Below are 22,679 nucleotides of genomic sequence, written 5' to 3'. Positions count from 1 at the left end.
TGTGACCATTAACATCTGCTAACCATGTGACCAATAACATCTACTAACCATGTGTATGTGACCAATAACATCTACTAACCATGTGTATGTGACCATTAACATCTGCTAACCATGTGATCAATAACATCTGCTAACCATGTGACCAATAACATCTGCTAACCATGTGTATGTGACCAATAACATCTGCTAACCACGTGACCAATAACATCTGCTAACCATGTGACCATTAACATCTGCTAACCATGTGTATGTGACCATTAACATCTGCTAACCATGTGTATGTGACCAATAACATCTGCTAACCATGTGTATGTGACCATTAACATCTGCTAACCATGTGTATGTGACCATTAACATCTGCTAACCATGTGTATGTGACCAATAACATCTGCTAACCACGTGACCAATAACATCTGCTAACCATGTGACCAATAACATCTGCTAACCATGTGTATGTGACCAATAACATCTGCTAACCATGTGACCAATAACATCTGCTAACCATGTGACCAATAACATCTGCTAACCATGTGACCAGTAACATCTGCTAACCATGTGACCAGTAACATCTGCTAACCATGTGACCAATAACATCTGCTAACCATGTGTATGTGACCAATAACATCTGCTAACCATGTGTATGTGACCAATAACATCTGCTAACCATGTGACCAATAACATCTGCTAACCATGTGACCAATAACATCTGCTAACCATGTGACCAATAACATCTGCTAACCATGTGACCAATAACATCTACTAACCATGTGACCAATAACATCTGCTAACCATGTGACCAATAACATCTGCTAACCATGTGACCAATAACAACTGCTAACCATGTGACCAATAACATCTGCTAACCATGTGACCAATAACATCTGCTAACCATGTGACCAATAACATCTGCTAACCATGTGACCAATAACATCTGCTAACCATGTGACCAATAACATCTGCTAACCATGTGTATGTGACCAATAACATCTGCTAACCATGTGACCAATAACATCTGCTAACCATGTGACCAATAACATCTGCTAACCATGTGACCAGTAACATCTGCTAACCATGTGACCAGTAACATCTGCTAACCATGTGACCAATAACATCTGCTAACCATGTGACCAATAACATCTGCTAACCATGTGACCAATAACATCTGCTAACCATGTGACCAATAACATCTGCTAACCATGTGACCAATAACATCTGCTAACCATGTGACCAATAACATCTGCTAACCATGTGACCAATAACATCTGCTAACCATGTGTATGTGACCATTAACATCTGCTAACCATGTGTATGTGACCATTAACATCTGCTAACCATGTGTATGTGACCATTAACATCTGCTAACCATGTGACCAATAACATCTGCTAACCATGTGACCAATAACATCTGCTAACCATGTGACCAATAACATCTGCTAACCATGTGACCAATAACATCTGCTAACCATGTGACCAATAACATCTGCTAACCATGTGTATGTGACCATTAACATCTGCTAACCATGTGTATGTGACCATTAACATCTGCTAACCATGTGTATGTGACCATTAACATCTGCTAACCATGTGTATGTGACCATTAACATCTGCTAACCACGTGTATATGACCATTAACATCTGATTTGATGCCTAGTAGTTCCTTCTTCACAGCCCTACTACCATCTAGTGGTTATACAACACCAGACACAAACTGGGTGGATGGGCCAAAGAAACATTAACCAAATGTCCACATGCGCCAGTTCTGAAAGGTCTGCGGACGTAAAATAAATTAGATTTATAAACTTGACGCGCGACATATATCCCGTTATAAATCAGACCCGTTGTAAAACTGTGCCAGTGTGAACGAGCATTAAAACTCTGCCTATAATTTGGAACTATTGTCATTAGGCCACGGCAGAACAAAGGGAATGTTGATCACATTACTGTAGAAGTGTGGGGCAGGATGTTGATCACATTACTGTAAAAGAGTGGGGCAGGATGTTGATCACATTACTGTAGAAGAGTGGGGCAGGATGTTGATCACATTACTGTAAAAGAGTGGGGCAGGATGTTGATCACATTACTGTAGAAGAGTGGGGCAGGATGTTGATCACATTACTGTAGAAGAGTGGGGCAGGATGTTGATCACATTACTGTAGAAGTGTGGGGCAGGATGTTGATCACATTACTGTAAAAGAGTGGGGCAGGATGTTGATCACATTACTGTAGAAGAGTGGGGCAGGATGTTGATCACATTACTGTAGAAGAGTGGGGCAGGATGTTGATCACATTACTGTAGAAGAGTGGGGCAGGATGTTGATCACATTACTGTAGAAGAGTGGGGCAGGATGTTGATCACATTACTGTAGAAGTGTGGGGCAGGATGTTGATCACATTACTGTAAAAGAGTGGGGCAGGATGTTGATCACATTACTGTAAAAGAGTGGGGCAGGATGTTGATCACATTACTGTAAAAGAGTGGGGCAGGATGTTGATCACATTACTGTAAAAGAGTGGGGCAGGATGTTGATCACATTACTGTAAAAGAGTGGGGCAGAATGTTGGATAGTGACTAACTGAACATGCATAGTTTATAGCGAGTGCCTTTCCACGTATTCTGATTGGTTATTGGAAACAATTTAAACATTGGCTAAATGCTACACTTCAAAAGACAAAATGTTGCTCAATATTAAGTTTATCAATATATGTGTTTCTATCTCTATATCCTGTTTTAGAATAGACTGAGATTAACTAGGCTCTGATGTTGCGCTCCTATCGTACAGCAATGCTGTAGCCTAGCCATTCTGTCAAATTGGTCTATTTACTGTGTTGGAAGAATGTTTCAATCTCTAGCTGTAATTTATGTTGTTTCTGCCAAAGGACTGTGTCAGTTTATGCAGGAGAAAACATCCAGTAGTTACCTGACCAGGTAGTTATAACGTCCAGTAGTTACAGTAGTTACCTGACCAGGTAGTTACAACGTCCAGTAGTTACCTGACCAGGTAGTTACAACGTCCAGTAGTTACCTGACCAGGTAGTTAAAACGTCCAGTAGTTACCTGACCAGGTAGTTACAACGTCCAGTAGTTACCTGACCAGGTAGTTACAACGTCCAGTAGTTACCTGACCAGGTAGTTACAACGTCCAGTAGTTACCTGACCAGGTAGTTACAACGTCCAGTAGTTACCTGACCAGGTAGTTACAACGTCCAGTAGTTACCTGACCAGGTAGTTACAACATCCAGTAGTTACAACGTCCAGTAGTTACCTGACCAGGTAGTTACAACGTCCAGTAGTTACAACGTCCAGTAGTTACCTGACCAGGTAGTTACAACGTCCAGTAGTTACAACGTCCAGTAGTTACCTGACCAGGTAGTTACAACGTCCAGTAGTTACCTGACCAGGTAGTTACAACGTCCAGTAGTTACCTGACCAGGTAGTTACAACGTCCAGTAGTTACCTGACCAGGTAGTTACAACGTCCAGTAGTTACCTGACCAGGTAGTTACAACGTCCAGTAGTTACCTGACCAGGTAGTTATAACGTCCAGTAGTTACCTGACCAGGTAGTTATAACGTCCAGTAGTTACAACGTCCAGTAGTTACAACGTCCAGTAGTTACAACGTCCAGTAGTTACCTGACCAGGTAGTTATAACGTCCAGTAGTTACCTAACCAGGTAGTTACAACGTCCAGTAGTTACAACGTCCAGTAGTTACCTGACCAGGTAGTTACAACGTCCAGTAGTTACAACGTCCAGTAGTTACCTGACCAGGTAGTTACAACGTCCAGTAGTTACCTAACCAGGTAGTTACAACGTCCAGTAGTTACCTAACCAGGTAGTTACAACGTCCAGTAGTTACAACGTCCAGTAGTTACCTGACCAGGTAGTTACAACGTCCAGTAGTTACAACGTCCAGTAGTTACCTGACCAGGTAGTTACAACGTCCAGTAGTTACCTGAGCAGGTAGTTACAACGTCCAGTAGTTACCTGAGCAGGTAGTTACAACGTCCAGTAGTTACCTGAGCAGGTAGTTACAACGTCCAGTAGTTACCTGAGCAGGTCGTTACAACGTCCAGTAGTTACCTGACCAGGTAGTTACAACGTCCAGTAGTTACCTGACCAGGTAGTTACAACGTCCAGTAGTTACCTGACCAGGTAGTTACAACGTCCAGTAGTTACCTGACCAGGTAGTTACAACGTCCAGTAGTTACAACGTTCAGTAGTTACCTGACCAGGTAGTTACAACGTCCAGTAGTTACAATGTCCAGTAGTTACCTGAGCAGGTCGTTACAACGTCCAGTAGTTACCTGACCAGGTAGTTACAACGTCCAGTAGTTACCTGACCAGGTAGTTACAACGTCCAGTAGTTACCTGACCAGGTAGTTACAACGTCCAGTAGTTACCTGACCAGGTAGTTACAACGTCCAGTAGTTACCTGACCAGGTAGTTATAACGTCCAGTAGTTACAACGTCCAGTAGTTACCTGACCAGGTAGTTACAACGTCCAGTAGTTACAACGTCCAGTAGTTACCTGACCAGGTAGTTACAACGTCCAGTAGTTACCTGACCAGGTAGTTACAACGTCCAGTAGTTACCTGACCAGGTAGTTACAACGTCCAGTAGTTACCTGACCAGGTAGTTATAACGTCCAGTAGTTACAACGTCCAGTAGTTACCTGACCAGGTAGTTACAACGTCCAGTAGTTACCTGACCAGGTAGTTACAACGTCCAGTAGTTACAACGTCCAGTAGTTACCTGACCAGGTAGTTACAACGTCCAGTAGTTACCTGACCAGGTAGTTATAACGTCCAGTAGTTACAACGTCCAGTAGTTACCTGACCAGGTAGTTACAACGTCCAGTAGTTACAACGTCCAGTAGTTACCTGACCAGGTAGTTACAACGTCCAGTAGTTACAACGTCCAGTAGTTACAACGTCCAGTAGTTACAACGTCCAGTAGTTACAACGTCCAGTAGTTACAACGTCCAGTAGTTACAACGTCCAGTAGTTACCTGACCAGGTAGTTACAACGTCCAGTAGTTACCTGACCAGGTAGTTACAACGTCCAGTAGTTACCTGACCAGGTAGTTACAACGTCCAGTAGTTACCTGACCAGGTAGTTACAACGTCCAGTAGTTACCTGACCAGGTAGTTACAACGTCCAGTAGTTACCTGACCAGGTAGTTACAACGTCCAGTAGTTACAACGTCCAGTAGTTACCTGACAAGGAAGTTATAACATTCAGTAGTTACCTGACCAGGAAGTTATAACATCCAGTAGTTACCTGACCAGGAAGTTATAACATCCAGTAGTTACCTGACCAGGAAGTTATAACATCCAGTAGTTACCTGACCAGGAAGTTATAACATCCAGTAGTTACCTGACCAGGAAGTTATAACATGCAGTAGTTACCTGACCAGGAAGTTATAACATGCAGTAGTTACTTGACCAGGAAGTTATAACATCCAGTAGTTACCTGACCAGGAAGTTATAACATTCAGTAGTTACCTGACCAGGAAGTTATAACATTCAGTAGTTACCTGACCAGGAAGTTATAACATTCAGTAGTTACCTGACCAGGAAGTTATAACATGCAGTAGTTACCTGACCAGGAAGTTATAACATCCAGTAGTTACCTGACCAGGAAGTTATAACATCCAGTAGTTACCTGACCAGGAAGTTATAACATGCAGTAGTTACCTGACCAGGAAGTTATAACATTCAGTAGTTACCTGACCAGGAAGTTATAACATTCAGTAGCTACCTGACCAGGAAGTTATAACATTCAGTAGTTACCTGACCAGGAAGTTTCCCACCATTGGTAGGTTTGGAGGTGGACCAGGCCAATGTGTGGGCAGACCCACAAGCCACCCTGTTGATCTTCTTTCCCTGCAACGAGGCGACCAGACGAGGCCTCTGGATGGCGTTAGTGGTCCCGTCTCCCAGCTGGCCCTCGTCATTATCACCCCACGTGTACACTTCTCCTGAGACAAACACAAACACAGCTACAGATACCATGGCACAGACACACTGTAGTAGTAGTAGACAGGTGGTAGTAGTAGTAGACAGGTGGTAGTAGTAGTAGACAGGTGGTAGTAGTAGTAGACAGGTGGTAGTAGTAGACAGGTGGTAGTAGTAGACAGGTGGTAGTAGTAGACAGGTGGTAGTAGTAGACAGGTGGTAGTAGTAGTAGTAGTAGACAGGTGGTAGTAGTAGTAGTAGTAGACAGGTGGTAGTAGTAGTAGTAGTAGACAGGTGGTAGTAGTAGTAGTAGTAGACAGGTGGTAGTAGTAGTAGTAGTAGACAGGTGGTAGTAGTAGTAGTAGTAGACAGGTGGTAGTAGTAGTAGTAGTAGACAGGTGGTAGTAGTAGTAGTAGTAGTAGACAGGTGGTAGTAGTAGTAGTAGTAGTAGACAGGTGGTAGTAGTAGTAGTAGTAGTAGACAGGTGGTAGTAGTAGTAGTAGTAGTAGACAGGTGGTAGTAGTAGTAGTAGTAGTAGACAGGTGGTAGTAGTAGTAGTAGTAGTAGACAGGTGGTAGTAGTAGTAGTAGTAGTAGACAGGTGGTAGTAGTAGTAGTAGTAGTAGACAGGTGGTAGTAGTAGTAGTAGTAGTAGACAGGTGGTAGTAGTAGTAGTAGTAGACAGGTGGTAGTAGTAGTAGTAGTAGACAGGTGGTAGTAGTAGTAGTAGTAGACAGGTGGTAGTAGTAGTAGTAGTAGACAGGTGGTAGTAGTAGTAGTAGTAGACAGGTGGTAGTAGTAGTAGTAGTAGACAGGTGGTAGTAGTAGTAGTAGTAGACAGGTGGTAGTAGTAGTAGTAGTAGACAGGTGGTAGTAGTAGTAGTAGTAGACAGGTGGTAGTAGTAGTAGTAGTAGACAGGTGGTAGTAGTAGTAGTAGTAGACAGGTGGTAGTAGTAGTAGTAGTAGACAGGTGGTAGTAGTAGTAGTAGTAGACAGGTGGTAGTAGTAGTAGTAGTAGACAGGTGGTAGTAGTAGTAGTAGTAGACAGGTGGTAGTAGTAGTAGTAGTAGACAGGTGGTAGTAGTAGTAGTAGTAGACAGGTGGTGGTAGTAGTAGTAGACAGGTGGTGGTAGTAGTAGTAGACAGGTGGTGGTAGTAGTAGTAGACAGGTGGTAGTAGTAGTAGTAGACAGGTGGTAGTAGTAGTAGTAGTAGACAGGTGGTAGTAGTAGTAGTAGTAGACAGGTGGTAGTAGTAGTAGTAGTAGACAGGTGGTAGTAGTAGTAGTAGTAGACAGGTGGTAGTAGTAGTAGTAGTAGACAGGTGGTAGTAGTAGTAGTAGTAGACAGGTGGTAGTAGTAGTAGTAGTAGACAGGTGGTAGTAGTAGTAGTAGTAGACAGGTGGTAGTAGTAGTAGTAGTAGACAGGTGGTAGTAGTAGTAGTAGTAGACAGGTGGTAGTAGTAGTAGTAGTAGACAGGTGGTGGTAGTAGTAGTAGTAGACAGGTGGTGGTAGTAGTAGTAGTAGACAGGTGGTGGTAGTAGTAGTAGTAGACAGGTGGTGGTAGTAGTAGTAGACAGGTGGTGGTAGTAGTAGTAGACAGGTGGTGGTAGTAGTAGTAGACAGGTGGTGGTAGTAGTAGTAGACAGGTGGTGGTAGTAGTAGTAGACAGGTGGTGGTAGTAGTAGTAGACAGGTGGTGGTAGTAGTAGTAGACAGGTGGTGGTAGTAGTAGTAGACAGGTGGTGGTAGTAGTAGTAGACAGGTGGTGGTAGTAGTAGTAGACAGGTGGTAGTAGTAGTAGACAGGTGGTAGTAGTAGTAGTAGACAGGTGGTAGTAGTAGTAGTAGACAGGTGGTAGTAGTAGTAGTAGACAGGTGGTAGTAGTAGTAGACAGGTGGTAGTAGTAGTAGACAGGTGGTAGTAGTAGTAGACAGGTGGTAGTAGTAGTAGACAGGTGGTAGTAGTAGTAGACAGGTGGTAGTAGTAGTAGACAGGTGGTAGTAGTAGTAGACAGGTGGTAGTAGTAGTAGACAGGTGGTAGTAGTAGTAGACAGGTGGTAGTAGTAGTAGACAGGTGGTAGTAGTAGTAGACAGGTGGTAGTAGTAGACAGGTGGTAGTAGTAGACAGGTGGTAGTAGTAGACAGTTGGTAGTAGTAGTAGTAGACAGGTGGTAGTAGTAGACAGGTGGTAGTAGTAGTAGTAGACAGGTGGTAGTAGTAGTAGTAGACAGGTGGTGGTAGTAGTAGACAGGTGGTGGTAGTAGTAGTAGACAGGTGGTGGTAGTAGTAGTAGACAGGTGGTGGTAGTAGTAGTAGACAGGTGGTGGTAGTAGTAGTAGACAGGTGGTGGTAGTAGTAGTAGACAGGTAGTAGTAGTAGTAGACAGGTGGTAGTAGTAGTAGTAGACAGGTGGTAGTAGTAGTAGTAGACAGGTGGTAGTAGTAGTAGTAGACAGGTGGTAGTAGTAGTAGTAGACAGGTGGTAGTAGTAGTAGTAGACAGGTGGTAGTAGTAGTAGTAGACAGGTGGTAGTAGTAGTAGTAGACAGGTGGTAGTAGTAGTAGTAGACAGGTGGTAGTAGTAGTAGTAGTAGACAGGTGGTAGTAGTAGACAGATGGTAGTAGTAGACAGGTGGTAGTAGTAGACAGGTGGTAGTAGTAGACAGGTGGTAGTAGTAGACAGGTGGTAGTAGTAGACAGGTGGTAGTAGTAGTAGTAGACAGGTGGTAGTAGTAGTAGTAGACAGGTGGTAGTAGTAGTAGTAGTAGTAGACAGGTGGTGGTAGTAGTAGACAGGTGGTAGTAGTAGTAGTAGTAGTAGACAGGTGGTAGTAGTAGTAGTAGACAGGTGGTGGTAGTAGTAGACAGGTGGTAGTAGTAGTAGTAGACAGGTGGTAGTAGTAGTAGTAGACAGGTGGTGGTAGTAGTAGACAGGTGGTGGTAGTAGTAGACAGGTGGTGGTAGTAGTAGACAGGTAGTAGTAGTAGTAGTAGACAGGTGGTAGTAGTAGTAGTAGACAGGTGGTAGTAGTAGTAGTAGTAGACAGGTGGTAGTAGTAGTAGTAGTAGACAGGTGGTAGTAGTAGTAGTAGTAGACAGGTGGTAGTAGTAGTAGTAGTAGACAGGTGGTAGTAGTAGTAGTAGTAGACAGGTGGTAGTAGTAGTAGTAGTAGACAGGTGGTAGTAGTAGTAGTAGTAGACAGGTGGTAGTAGTAGTAGTAGTAGTAGACAGGTGGTAGTAGTAGTAGTAGTAGACAGGTGGTAGTAGTAGTAGTAGTAGACAGGTGGTAGTAGTAGTAGTAGTAGACAGGTGGTAGTAGTAGTAGTAGTAGACAGGTGGTGGTAGTAGTAGTAGTAGACAGGTGGTGGTAGTAGTAGTAGTAGACAGGTGGTGGTAGTAGTAGTAGTAGACAGGTGGTGGTAGTAGTAGTAGACAGGTGGTGGTAGTAGTAGTAGACAGGTGGTGGTAGTAGTAGTAGACAGGTGGTGGTAGTAGTAGTAGACAGGTGGTGGTAGTAGTAGTAGACAGGTGGTGGTAGTAGTAGTAGACAGGTGGTGGTAGTAGTAGTAGACAGGTGGTGGTAGTAGTAGTAGACAGGTGGTGGTAGTAGTAGTAGACAGGTGGTGGTAGTAGTAGTAGACAGGTGGTGGTAGTAGTAGTAGACAGGTGGTGGTAGTAGTAGTAGACAGGTGGTAGTAGTAGTAGACAGGTGGTAGTAGTAGTAGTAGACAGGTGGTAGTAGTAGTAGTAGACAGGTGGTAGTAGTAGTAGACAGGTGGTAGTAGTAGTAGACAGGTGGTAGTAGTAGTAGACAGGTGGTAGTAGTAGTAGACAGGTGGTAGTAGTAGTAGACAGGTGGTAGTAGTAGTAGACAGGTGGTAGTAGTAGTAGACAGGTGGTAGTAGTAGTAGACAGGTGGTAGTAGTAGTAGACAGGTGGTAGTAGTAGTAGACAGGTGGTAGTAGTAGTAGACAGGTGGTAGTAGTAGTAGACAGGTGGTAGTAGTAGACAGGTGGTAGTAGTAGACAGGTGGTAGTAGTAGACAGTTGGTAGTAGTAGTAGTAGACAGGTGGTAGTAGTAGACAGGTGGTAGTAGTAGTAGTAGACAGGTGGTAGTAGTAGTAGTAGACAGGTGGTGGTAGTAGTAGACAGGTGGTGGTAGTAGTAGTAGACAGGTGGTGGTAGTAGTAGTAGACAGGTGGTGGTAGTAGTAGTAGACAGGTGGTGGTAGTAGTAGTAGACAGGTGGTGGTAGTAGTAGTAGACAGGTGGTGGTAGTAGTAGACAGGTGGTAGTAGTAGTAGTAGACAGGTGGTAGTAGTAGTAGTAGACAGGTGGTAGTAGTAGTAGTAGACAGGTGGTAGTAGTAGTAGTAGACAGGTGGTAGTAGTAGTAGTAGACAGGTGGTAGTAGTAGTAGTAGACAGGTGGTAGTAGTAGTAGTAGACAGGTGGTAGTAGTAGTAGTAGACAGGTGGTAGTAGTAGTAGTAGACAGGTGGTAGTAGTAGTAGTAGTAGACAGGTGGTAGTAGTAGACAGATGGTAGTAGTAGACAGGTGGTAGTAGTAGACAGGTGGTAGTAGTAGACAGGTGGTAGTAGTAGACAGGTGGTAGTAGTAGACAGGTGGTAGTAGTAGTAGTAGACAGGTGGTAGTAGTAGTAGTAGTAGTAGACAGGTTGTAGTAGTAGTAGTAGTAGTAGACAGGTGGTGGTAGTAGTAGACAGGTGGTAGTAGTAGTAGTAGTAGTAGACAGGTGGTAGTAGTAGTAGTAGACAGGTGGTGGTAGTAGTAGACAGGTGGTAGTAGTAGTAGTAGACAGGTGGTAGTAGTAGTAGTAGACAGGTGGTGGTAGTAGTAGACAGGTGGTGGTAGTAGTAGACAGGTAGTAGTAGTAGTAGTAGACAGGTGGTAGTAGTAGTAGTAGACAGGTGGTAGTAGTAGTAGTAGACAGGTGGTAGTAGTAGTAGTAGACAGGTGGTAGTAGTAGTAGACAGGTGGTAGTAGTAGACAGGTGGTAGTAGTAGACAGGTGGTAGTAGTAGACAGGTGGTAGTAGTAGACAGGTGGTAGTAGTAGTGGTAGTAGTAGACAGGTGGTAGTAGTAGTAGTAGTAGTAGACAGGTGGTAGTAGTAGTAGTAGACAGGTGGTGGTAGTAGTAGACAGGTGGTAGTAGTAGTAGTAGACAGGTGGTGGTAGTAGTAGACAGGTGGTAGTAGTAGTAGACAGGTGGTGGTAGTAGTAGTAGACAGGTGGTGGTAGTAGTAGACAGGTGGTGGTAGTAGTAGACAGGTGGTAGTAGTAGACAGGTAGTAGTAGTAGTAGTAGACAGGTGGTAGTAGTAGTAGTAGACAGGTGGTAGTAGTAGACAGGTGGTAGTAGTAGTAGTAGACAGGTGGTAGTAGTAGTAGTAGACAGGTGGTAGTAGTAGTAGTAGACAGGTGGTAGTAGTAGTAGTAGACAGGTGGTAGTAGTAGTAGTAGACAGGTGGTAGTAGTAGTAGTAGACAGGTGGTAGTAGTAGTAGTAGACAGGTGGTAGTAGTAGTAGTAGACAGGTGGTAGTAGTAGTAGTAGACAGGTGGTAGTAGTAGTAGTAGACAGGTGGTAGTAGTAGTAGTAGACAGGTGGTAGTAGTAGTAGTAGACAGGTGGTAGTAGTAGTAGTAGACAGGTGGTAGTAGTAGTAGACAGGTGGTAGTAGTAGTAGACAGGTGGTAGTAGTAGACAGGTGGTAGTAGTAGACAGGTGGTAGTAGTAGTAGTAGACAGGTGGTAGTAGTAGTAGTAGTAGTAGACAGTTGGTAGTAGTAGTAGTAGACAGGTGGTAGTAGTAGACAGGTGGTAGTAGTAGTAGTAGACAGGTGGTAGTAGTAGTAGTAGACAGGTGGTAGTAGTAGTAGTAGACAGGTGGTAGTAGTAGTAGTAGACAGGTGGTAGTAGTAGTAGTAGACAGGTGGTGGTAGTAGTAGACAGGTGGTGGTAGTAGTAGTAGACAGGTGGTGGTAGTAGTAGTAGACAGGTGGTGGTAGTAGTAGACAGGTGGTGGTAGTAGTAGACAGGTGGTAGTAGTAGACAGGTGGTAGTAGTAGACAGGTAGTAGTAGTAGTAGTAGACAGGTGGTAGTAGTAGTAGTAGACAGGTGGTAGTAGTAGTAGTAGACAGGTGGTAGTAGTAGTAGTAGACAGGTGGTAGTAGTAGTAGTAGACAGGTGGTAGTAGTAGTAGTAGACAGGTGGTAGTAGTAGTAGTAGACAGGTGGTAGTAGTAGTAGTAGTAGACAGGTGGTAGTAGTAGACAGGTGGTAGTAGTAGACAGATGGTAGTAGTAGACAGGTGGTAGTAGTAGTAGTAGACAGGTGGTAGTAGTAGTAGTAGTAGTAGACAGGTGGTAGTAGTAGTAGTAGACAGGTGGTAGTAGTAGTAGACAGGTGGTAGTAGTAGTAGTAGACAGGTGGTGGTAGTAGTAGACAGGTGGTGGTAGTAGTAGTAGACAGGTGGTGGTAGTAGTAGTAGACAGGTGGTGGTAGTAGTAGACAGGTGGTGGTAGTAGTAGACAGGTGGTGGTAGTAGTAGACATGTGGTAGTAGTAGTAGTAGACAGGTGGTGGTAGTAGTAGTAGACAGGTGGTGGTAGTAGTAGTAGACAGGTGGTGGTAGTAGTAGTAGACAGGTGGTGGTAGTAGTAGTAGACAGGTGGTGGTAGTAGTAGTAGACAGGTGGTGGTAGTAGTAGTAGACAGGTGGTAGTAGTAGTAGACAGGTGGTAGTAGTAGTAGACAGGTGGTAGTAGTAGACAGGTGGTAGTAGTAGACAGGTGGTAGTAGTAGTAGACAGGTGGTAGTAGTAGACAGGTGGTAGTAGTAGACAGGTGGTAGTAGTAGACAGGTGGTAGTAGTAGTAGTAGACAGGTGGTAGTAGTAGTAGTAGTAGTAGACAGTTGGTAGTAGTAGTAGTAGTAGACAGGTGGTAGTAGTAGTAGTAGACAGGTGGTAGTAGTAGTAGTAGACAGGTGGTAGTAGTAGTAGTAGACAGGTGGAGGTAGTAGTAGTAGACAGGTGGTGGTAGTAGTAGACAGTTGGTGGTAGTAGTAGACAGGTGGTGGTAGTAGTAGACAGGTGGTGGTAGTAGTAGACAGGTGGTGGTAGTAGTAGACAGGTAGTAGTAGTAGTAGTAGACAGGTGGTAGTAGTAGTAGTAGACAGGTGGTAGTAGTAGTAGTAGACAGGTGGTAGTAGTAGTAGTAGACAGGTGGTAGTAGTAGTAGACAGGTGGTAGTAGTAGTAGACAGGTGGTAGTAGTAGTAGACAGGTGGTAGTAGTAGTAGTAGACAGGTGGTAGTAGTAGTAGTAGACAGGTGGTAGTAGTAGTAGTAGACAGGTGGTAGTAGTAGTAGTAGACAGGTGGTAGTAGTAGTAGTAGACAGGTGGTAGTAGTAGTAGTAGACAGGTGGTAGTAGTAGTAGACAGGTGGTAGTAGTAGTAGACAGGTGGTAGTAGTAGTAGACAGGTGGTAGTAGTAGTAGACAGGTGGTAGTAGTAGACAGGTAGTAGTAGTAGACAGGTGGTAGTAGTAGTAGACAGGTAGTAGTAGTAGAAAGGTAGTAGTAGTAGACAGGTGGTAGTAGTAGACAGGTGGTAGTAGTAGACAGGTGGTAGTAGTAGACAGGTGGTAGTAGTAGTAGTAGACAGTTGGTGGTAGTAGTAGTAGACAGTTGGTGGTAGTAGTAGACAGGTGGTAGTAGTAGACAGGTGGTAGTAGTAGTAGTAGACAGGTGGTAGTAGTAGTAGACAGGTGGTAGTAGTAGTAGTAGACAGGTGGTAGTATTAGTAGTAGACAGGTGGTAGTAGTAGTAGTAGACAGGTGGTAGTAGTAGTAGTAGACAGGTGGTAGTAGTAGTAGTAGACAGGTGGTAGTAGTAGTAGTAGACAGGTGGTAGTAGTAGTAGTAGACAGGTGGTAGTAGTAGTAGTAGACAGGTGGTAGTAGTAGTAGTAGACAGGTGGTAGTAGTAGTAGTAGACAGGTGGTAGTAGTAGTAGACAGGTGGTAGTAGTAGTAGACAGGTGGTAGTAGTAGTAGACAGGTGGTAGTAGTAGTAGACAGGTGGTAGTAGTAGTAGACAGGTGGTAGTAGTAGTAGTAGACAGGTGGTGGTAGTAGTAGACAGGTGGAGGTAGTAGTAGTAGACAGGTGGTGGTAGTAGTAGACAGTTGGTGGTAGTAGTAGACAGGTGGTGGTAGTAGTAGACAGGTGGTGGTAGTAGTAGACAGGTAGTAGTAGTAGACAGGTGGTAGTAGTAGTAGACAGGTGGTAGTAGTAGTAGACAGGTGGTAGTAGTAGTAGACAGGTGGTAGTAGTAGTAGACAGGTGGTAGTAGTAGTAGACAGGTGGTAGTAGTAGTAGACAGGTGGTAGTAGTAGTAGACAGGTAGTAGTAGTAGACAGGTAGTAGTAGTAGACAGGTGGTAGTAGTAGTAGACAGGTAGTAGTAGTAGAAAGGTAGTAGTAGTAGACAGGTGGTAGTAGTAGACAGGTGGTAGTAGTAGACAGGTGGTAGTAGTAGACAGGTGGTGGTAGTAGTAGTAGACAGTTGGTGGTAGTAGTAGTAGACAGTTGGTGGTAGTAGTAGACAGGTGGTAGTAGTAGTAGTAGACAGGTGGTAGTAGTAGTAGACAGGTGGTAGTAGTAGTAGTAGACAGGTGGTAGTAGTAGTAGTAGACAGGTGGTAGTAGTAGTAGTAGACAGGTGGTAGTAGTAGTAGTAGACAGGTGGTAGTAGTAGTAGTAGACAGGTGGTAGTAGTAGTAGTAGACAGGTGGTAGTAGTAGTAGTAGACAGGTGGTAGTAGTAGTAGTAGACAGGTGGTAGTAGTAGTAGACAGGTGGTAGTAGTAGTAGACAGGTGGTAGTAGTAGTAGACAGGTGGTAGTAGTAGTAGACAGGTGGTAGTAGTAGTAGACAGGTGGTAGTAGTAGTAGACAGGTGGTAGTAGTAGTAGACAGGTGGTAGTAGTAGTAGACAGGTGGTAGTAGTAGTAGACAGGTGGTAGTAGTAATAGACAGGTGGTAGTAGTAATAGACAGGTGGTAGTAGTAGTAGACAGGTGGTAGTAGTAGTAGACAGGTGGTAGTAGTAATAGACAGGTGGTAGTAGTAATAGACAGGTGGTAGTAGTAGTAATAGACAGGTGGTAGTAGTAGTAGACAGGTGGTAGTAGTAATAGACAGGTGGTAGTAGTAGTAGACAGGTGGTAGTAGTAGTAGACAGGTGGTAGTAGTAGTAGACAGGTGGTAGTAGTAGACAGGTGGTAGTAGTAGTAGACAGGTGGTAGTAGTAGTAGACAGGTGGTAGTAGTAGTAGTAGACAGGTGGTAGTAGTAGACAGGCGGTAGTAGTAGACAGGTGGTAGTAGTAGTAGACAGGTGGTAGTAGTAATAGACAGGTGGTAGTAGTAGTAGACAGGTGGTAGTAGTAGACAGGTGGTAGTAGTAGTAGACAGGTGGTAGTAGTAGTAGTAGACAGGTGGTAGTAGTAGTAGACAGGTGGTAGTAGTAGTAGACAGGTAGTAGTAGTAGACAGGTGGTAGTAGTAATAGACAGGTGGTAGTAGTAGTAGACAGGTGGTAGTAGTAGACAGGTGGTAGTAGTAGTAGTAGACAGGTGGTAGTAGTAGTAGTAGACAGGTGGTAGTAGTAGTAGTAGACAGGTGGTAGTAGTAGTAGTAGACAGGTGGTAGTAGTAGACAGGTGGTAGTAGTAGACAGGTGGTAGTAGTAATAGACAGGTGGTAGTAGTAATAGACAGGTGGTAGTAGTAATAGACAGGTGGTAGTAGTAGTAGTAGACACGTGGTAGTAGTAGTAGTAGTAGTAGACAGGTGGTAGTAGTAGTAGTAGTAGACAGGTGGTAGTAGTAGTAGTAGTAGACAGGTGGTAGTAGTAGTAGTAGACAGGTGGTAGTAGTAGTAGTAGTAGTAGACAGGTGGTAGTAGTAGTAGACAGGTAGTAGTAATAGACAGGTGGTAGTAGTAGTAGACAGGTGGTAGTATTAGTAGTAGACAGGTGGTAGTAGTAGTAGTAGACAGGTGGTAGTAGTAGTAGTAGACAGGTGGTAGTAGTAGTAGTAGACAGGTGGTAGTAGTAGTAGTAGACAGGTGGTAGTAGTAGTAGACAGGTGGTAGTAGTAGTAGACAGGTGGTAGTAGTAGTAGACAGGTGGTAGTAGTAGTAGACAGGTGGTAGTAGTAGTAGACAGGTGGTAGTAGTAGTAGACAGGTGGTAGTAGTAGTAGACAGGTGGTAGTAGTAATAGACAGGTGGTAGTAGTAATAGACAGGTGGTAGTAGTAATAGACAGGTGGTAGTAGTAGTAGTAGACAGGTGGTAGTAGTAGTAGTAGACAGGTGGTAGTAGTAGTAGTAGACATGTGGTAGTAGTAGACAGGTGGTAGTAGTAGACAGGTGGTAGTAGTAGACAGGTGGTAGTAGTAATAGACAGGTGGTAGTAGTAATAGACAGGTGGTAGTAGTAATAGACAGGTGGTAGTAGTAATAGACAGGTGGTAGTAGTAGTAGACACGTGGTAGTAGTAGTAGTAGTAGTAGTAGACAGGTGGTAGTAGTAGTAGTAGTAGACAGGTGGTAGTAGTAGTAGTAGTAGACAGGTGGTAGTAGTAGTAGACAGGTGGTAGTAGTAGTAGTAGTAGACAGGTGGTAGTAGTAGTAGACAGGTAGTAGTAATAGACAGGTGGTAGTAGTAGTAGACAGGTGGTAGTAGTAGTAGTAGACAGGTGGTAGTAGTAGTAGTAGACAGGTGGTAGTAGTAGTAGTAGACAGGTGGTAGTAGTAGTAGTAGACAGGTGGTAGTAGTAGTAGTAGTAGACAGGTGGTAGTAGTAGTAGTAGTAGACAGGTGGTAGTAGTAGTAGTAGTAGACAGGTGGTAGTAGTAGTAGTAGTAGACAGGTGGTAGTAGTAGTAGACAGGTGGTAGTAGTAGTAGACAGGTGGTAGTAGTAGTAGTAGTAGACAGGTGGTAGTAGTAGTAGACAGGTAGTAGTAATAGACAGGTGGTAGTAGTAGTAGACAGGTGGTAGTAGTAGTAGTAGACAGGTGGTAGTAGTAGTAGACAGGTGGTAGTAGTAGTAGTAGACAGGTGGTAGTAGTAGTAGTAGACAGGTGGTAGTAGACAGGTGGTAGTAGTAGTAGTAGTAGACAGGTGGTAGTAGTAGTAGTAGTAGACAGGTGGTAGTAGTAGTAGTAGTAGACAGGTGGTAGTAGTAGTAGTAGTAGACAGGTGGTAGTAGTAGTAGTAGTAGACAGGTGGTAGTAGTAGACAGGTGGTAGTAGTAGTAGACAGGTAGTAGTAATAGACAGGTGGTAGTAGTAGTAGACAGGTGGTAGTAGTAGTAGTAGACAGGTGGTAGTAGTAGTAGACAGGTGGTAGTAGTAGTAGTAGACAGGTGGTAGTAGTAGTAGTAGACAGGTGGTAGTAGTAGTAGTAGTAGACAGGTGGTAGTAGTAGTAGTAGTAGACAGGTGGTAGTAGTAGTAGTAGTAGACAGGTGGTAGTAGTAGTAGACAGGTGGTAGTAGTAGTAGACAGGTGGTAGTAGTAGTAGTAGTAGACAGGTGGTAGTAGTAGTAGACAGGTAGTAGTAATAGACAGGTGGTAGTAGTAGTAGACAGGTGGTAGTAGTAGTAGACAGGTGGTAGTAGTAGTAGTAGACAGGTGGTAGTAGTAGTAGTAGACAGGTGGTAGTAGTAGTAGTAGTAGACAGGTGGTAGTAGTAGTAGTAGTAGACAGGTGGTAGTAGTAGTAGTAGTAGACAGGTGGTAGTAGTAGTAGTAGTAGTAGACAGGTGGTAGTAGTAGACAGGTGGTAGTAGTAGTAGACAGGTAGTAGTAATAGACAGGTGGTAGTAGTAGTAGACAGGTGGTAGTAGTAGTAGTAGACAGGTAGTAGTAGTAGACAGGTAGTAGTAATAGACAGGTGGTAGTAATAGACAGGTGGTAGTAGTAGACAGGTGGTAGTAGTAGACAGGTGGTAGTAGTAGACAGGTGGTAGTAGTAGACAGGTGGTAGTAGTAGACAGGTGGTAGTAGTAGTAGTAGAGAGGTGGTAGTAGTAATAGACAGGTGGTAGTAGTAGTAGTAGACAGGTGGTAGTAGTAATAGACAGGTGGTAGTAGTAGTAATAGACAGGTGGTAGTAGTAGACAGGTGGTAGTAGTAGACAGGTGGTAGTAGTAGACAGGTGGTAGTAGTAGTAGTAGACAGGTGGTAGTAGTAGACAGGTGGTAGTAGTAGTAGTAGACAGGTGGTAGTAATAGACAGGTGGTAGTAGTAGTAGTAGACAGGTGGTAGTAATAGACAGGTGGTAGTAGTAGTAGACAGGTAGTAGTAGTAGTAGACAGGTGGTAGTAGTAGTAGTAGACAGGTGGTAGTAATAGACAGGTGGTAGTAGTAGTAGACAGGTGGTAGTAGTAGTAGACAGGTAGTAGTAGTAGACAGGTGGTAGTAGTAGACAGGTGGTAGTAGTAGACAGGTGGTAGTAGTAGTAGACAGGTGGTAGTAGTAGTAGACAGGTGGTAGTAGTAGTAGACAGGTAGTAGTAGTAGTAGACAGGTAGTAGTAGTAGTAGACAGGTGGTGGTAGTAGTAGTAGACAGGTGGTGGTAGTAGTAATAGACAGGTGGTAGTAGTAGACAGGTGGTAGTAGTAGACAGGTGGTAGTAGTAGACAGGTGGTAGTAGTAGACAGGTGGTAGTAGTAGTAGACAGGTGGTAGTAGTAGTAGACAGGTGGTAGTAGTAGTAGACAGGTGGTAGTAGTAGTAGACAGGTGGTAGTAGTAGACAGGTGGTAGTAGTAGACAGGTGGTAGTAGTAGACAGGTGGTAGTAGTAGACAGGTGGTAGTAGTAGTAGTAGAGAGGTGGTAGTAGTAATAGACAGGTGGTAGTAGTAGTAGTAGACAGGTGGTAGTAGTAATAGACAGGTGGTAGTAGTAGTAGTAGACAGGTGGTAGTAGTAGACAGGTGGTAGTAGTAGACAGGTGGTAGTAGTAGACAGGTGGTAGTAGTAGTAGTAGACAGGTGGTAGTAGTAGACAGGTGGTAGTAGTAGACAGGTGGTAGTAGTAGTAGTAGACAGGTGGTAGTAATAGACAGGTGGTAGTAGTAGTAGACAGGTGGTAGTAGTAGTAGACAGGTAGTAGTAGTAGTAGACAGGTGGTAGTAGTAGTAGTAGACAGGTGGTAGTAATAGACAGGTGGTAGTAGTAGAAGACAGGTGGTAGTAGTAGTAGACAGGTGGTAGTAGTAGTAGACAGGTAGTAGTAGTAGACAGGTGGTAGTAGTAGACAGGTGGTAGTAGTAGTAGACAGGTGGTAGTAGTAGTAGACAGGTGGTAGTAGTAGTATACAGGTAGTAGTAGTAGTAGACAGGTGGTGGTAGTAGTAGTAGACAGGTGGTGGTAGTAGTAATAGACAGGTGGTAGTAGTAGTAGACAGGTGGTAGTAGTAGTAGACAGGTGGTAGTAGTAGACAGGTGGTAGTAGTAGACAGGTGGTAGTAGTAGTAGTAGACAGGTGGTAGTAGTAGTAGACAGGTGGTAGTAGTAGTAGACAGGTGGTAGTAGTAGTAGACAGGTGGTAGTAGTAGTAGACAGGTGGTAGTAGTAGTAGACAGGTGGTAGTAGTAGTAGTAGACAGGTGGTAGTAGTAGTAGACAGGTGGTAGTAGTAGTAGACAGGTAGTAGTAATAGACAGGTGGTAGTAATAGACAGGTGGTAGTAGTAGTAGACAGGTGGTAGTAGTAGTAGACAGGTGGTAGTAGTAGTAGACAGGTGGTAGTAGTAGTAGACAGGTAGTAGTAGTAGTAGACAGGTGGTGGTAGTAGTAGTAGACAGGTGGTAGTAGTAATAGACAGGTGGTAGTAGTAGTAGACAGGTGGTAGTAGTAGACAGGTGGTAGTAGTAGACAGGTGGTAGTAGTAGACAGGTGGTAGTAGTAGTAGTAGACAGGAGGTAGTAGTAGTAGACAGGTGGTAGTAGTAGTAGACAGGTGGTAGTAGTAGTAGACAGGTGGTAGTAGTAATAGACAGGTGGTAGTAGTAGTAGACAGGTGGTAGTAGTAGACAGGTGGTAGTAGTAGTAGACAGGTGGTAGTAGTAGTAGACAGGTGGTAGTAGTAGTAGACAGGTGGTAGTAGTAGTAGACAGGTGGTAGTAGTAGTAGACAGGTGGTAGTAGTAGTAGAGAGGTGGTAGTAGTAGTAGAGAGGTGGTAGTAGTAGTAGACAGGTGGTAGTAGTAGTAGTAGACAGGTGGTAGTAGTAGTAGACAGGTAGTAGTAGTAGACAGGTGGTAGTAGTAATAGACAGGTGGTAGTAGTAGACAGGTGGTAGTAGTAATAGACAGGTGGTAGTAGTAGTAGTAGACAGGTGGTAGTAGTAGACAGGTGGTAGTAGTAGTAGTAGACAGGTGGTAGTAGTAGTAGACAGGTGGTAGTAATAGACAGGTGGTAGTAGTAGTAGTAGACAGGTGGTAGTAGTAGTAGACAGGTGGTAGTAGTAGTAGACAGGTGGTAGTAGTAGTAGACAGGTGGTAGTAGTAGTAGTAGACAGGTGGTAGTAGTAGACAGGTGGTAGTAGTAGTAGACAGGTGGTAGTAGTAGTAGACAGGTGGTAGTAGTAGTAGACAGGTGGTAGTAGTAGTAGACAGGTGGTAGTAGTAGTAGTAGTAGACAGGTGGTAGTAGTAGACAGGTGGTAGTAGTAGTAGACAGGTAGTAGTAATAGACAGGTGGTGGTAGTAGTAGACAGGTGGTGGTAGTAGTAGTAGACAGGTGGTAGTAGTAATAGACAGGTGGTAGTAGTAGTAGTAGACAGGTGGTAGTAGTAGTAGACAGGTGGTAGTAGTAGTAGTAGACAGGTGGTAGTAGTAGACAGGTGGTAGTAGTAGACAGGTGGTAGTAGTAGTAGAGAGGTGGTAGTAGTAGTAGAGAGGTGGTAGTAGTAGTAGAGAGGTGGTAGTAGTAGTAGTAGACAGGTGGTAGTAGTAGTAGACAGGTAGTAGTAGTAGACAGGTGGTAGTAGTAATAGACAGGTGGTAGTAGTAGACAGGTGGTAGTAGTAATAGACAGGTGGTAGTAGTAGTAGTAGACAGGTGGTAGTAGTAGACAGGTGGTAGTAGTAGTAGTAGACAGGTGGTAGTAGTAGTAGACAGGTGGTAGTAATAGACAGGTGGTAGTAGTAGTAGTAGACAGGTGGTAGTAGTAGTAGACAGGTGGTAGTAGTAGTAGACAGGTGGTAGTAGTAGTAGACAGGTGGTAGTAGTAGTAGTAGACAGGTGGTAGTAGTAGACAGGTGGTAGTAGTAGTAGACAGGTGGTAGTAGTAGTAGACAGGTGGTAGTAGTAGTAGACAGGTGGTAGTAGTAGTAGACAGGTGGTAGTAGTAGTAGTAGTAGACAGGTGGTAGTAGTAGACAGGTGGTAGTAGTAGTAGACAGGTAGTAGTAATAGACAGGTGGTAGTAGTAGTAGACAGGTGGTGGTAGTAGTAGACAGGTGGTGGTAGTAGTAGTAGACAGGTGGTAGTAGTAATAGACAGGTGGTAGTAGTAGTAGTAGACAGGTGGTAGTAGTAGTAGACAGGTGGTAGTAGTAGTAGTAGACAGGTGGTAGTAGTAGACAGGTGGTAGTAGTAGACAGGTGGTAGTAGTAATAGACAGGTGGTAGTAGTAGTAGTAGACAGGTGGTAGTAGTAGACAGGTGGTAGTAGTAGTAGTAGACAGGTGGTAGTAATAGACAGGTGGTAGTAGTAGTAGTAGACAGGTGGTAGTAGTAGTAGTAGACAGATGGTAGTAGTAGTAGACAGGTGGTAGTAGTAGACAGGTGGTAGTAGTAGTAGACAGGTGGTAGTAGTAGTAGACAGGTGGTAGTAGTAGTAGACAGGTGGTAGTAGTAGTAGACAGGTGGTAGTAGTAATAGACAGGTGGTAGTAGTAGTAGACAGGTGGTAGTAGTACTAGTAGACAGGTGGTAGTAGTAGACAGGTGGTAGTAGTAGTAGACAGGTGGTAGTAGTAGTAGACAGGTGGTAGTAGTAGTAGTAGTAGACAGGTGGTAGTAGTAGACAGGTGGTAGTAGTAGTAGACAGGTAGTAGTAATAGACAGGTGGTAGTAGTAGTAGACAGGTGGTAGTAGTAGTAGACAGGTGGTAGTAGTAGACAGGTGGTAGTAGTAGACAGGTGGTAGTAGTAGACAGGTGGTAGTAGTAGACAGGTGGTAGTAGTAGTAGTAGAGAGGTGGTAGTAGTAATAGACAGGTGGTAGTAGTAGTAGTAGACAGGTGGTAGTAGTAATAGACAGGTGGTAGTAGTAGTAGTAGACAGGTGGTAGTAGTAGTAGTAGACAGGTGGTAGAAGTAGTAGTAGACAGGTGGTAGTAGTAGTAGACAGGTGGTGGTAGTAATAGACAGGTGGTAGTAATAGACAGGTGGTAGTAGTAGTGAGGTGGTAGTAGTAGACAGGTGGTAGTAGTAGACAGGTGGTAGTAGTAGTAGTAGAGAGGTGGTAGTAGTAGTAGTAGACAGGTGGTAGTAGTAGTAGACAGGTGGTAGTAGTAGTAGACAGGTGGTAGTAGTAGAGAGGTGGTAGTAGTAGTAGTAGAGAGGTTGTAGTAGTAGTAGACAGGTGGTAGTAGTAGACAGGTGGTAGTAGTAGTAGTAGACAGGTGGTAGTAGTAGTAATAGACAGGTGGTAGTAGTAGTAGT

General features: G+C 43.9%; 1 protein-coding gene across 1 annotated transcript in view; it reads right to left on the bottom strand.

Annotated features, from left to right (window-relative positions):
• Positions 1-22,679, bottom strand: part of herc2 (HECT and RLD domain containing E3 ubiquitin protein ligase 2) — a 341,136-nt gene that overhangs the window by 62,113 nt on the left and 256,344 nt on the right. The window contains exon 81 of the mRNA XM_055943959.1: positions 5,792-5,979. Coding sequence (XP_055799934.1) covers positions 5,792-5,979 — 188 coding nt within the window. The remainder of the gene's footprint in view (positions 1-5,791; positions 5,980-22,679) is intronic.

Source organism: Salvelinus fontinalis, chromosome 14, assembly GCF_029448725.1.
Source record: "Salvelinus fontinalis isolate EN_2023a chromosome 14, ASM2944872v1, whole genome shotgun sequence".
NCBI classification, from domain to species: Eukaryota; Metazoa; Chordata; class Actinopteri; order Salmoniformes; family Salmonidae; genus Salvelinus; species Salvelinus fontinalis.
This window is presented reverse-complemented; position numbering and strand designations above follow the sequence as displayed.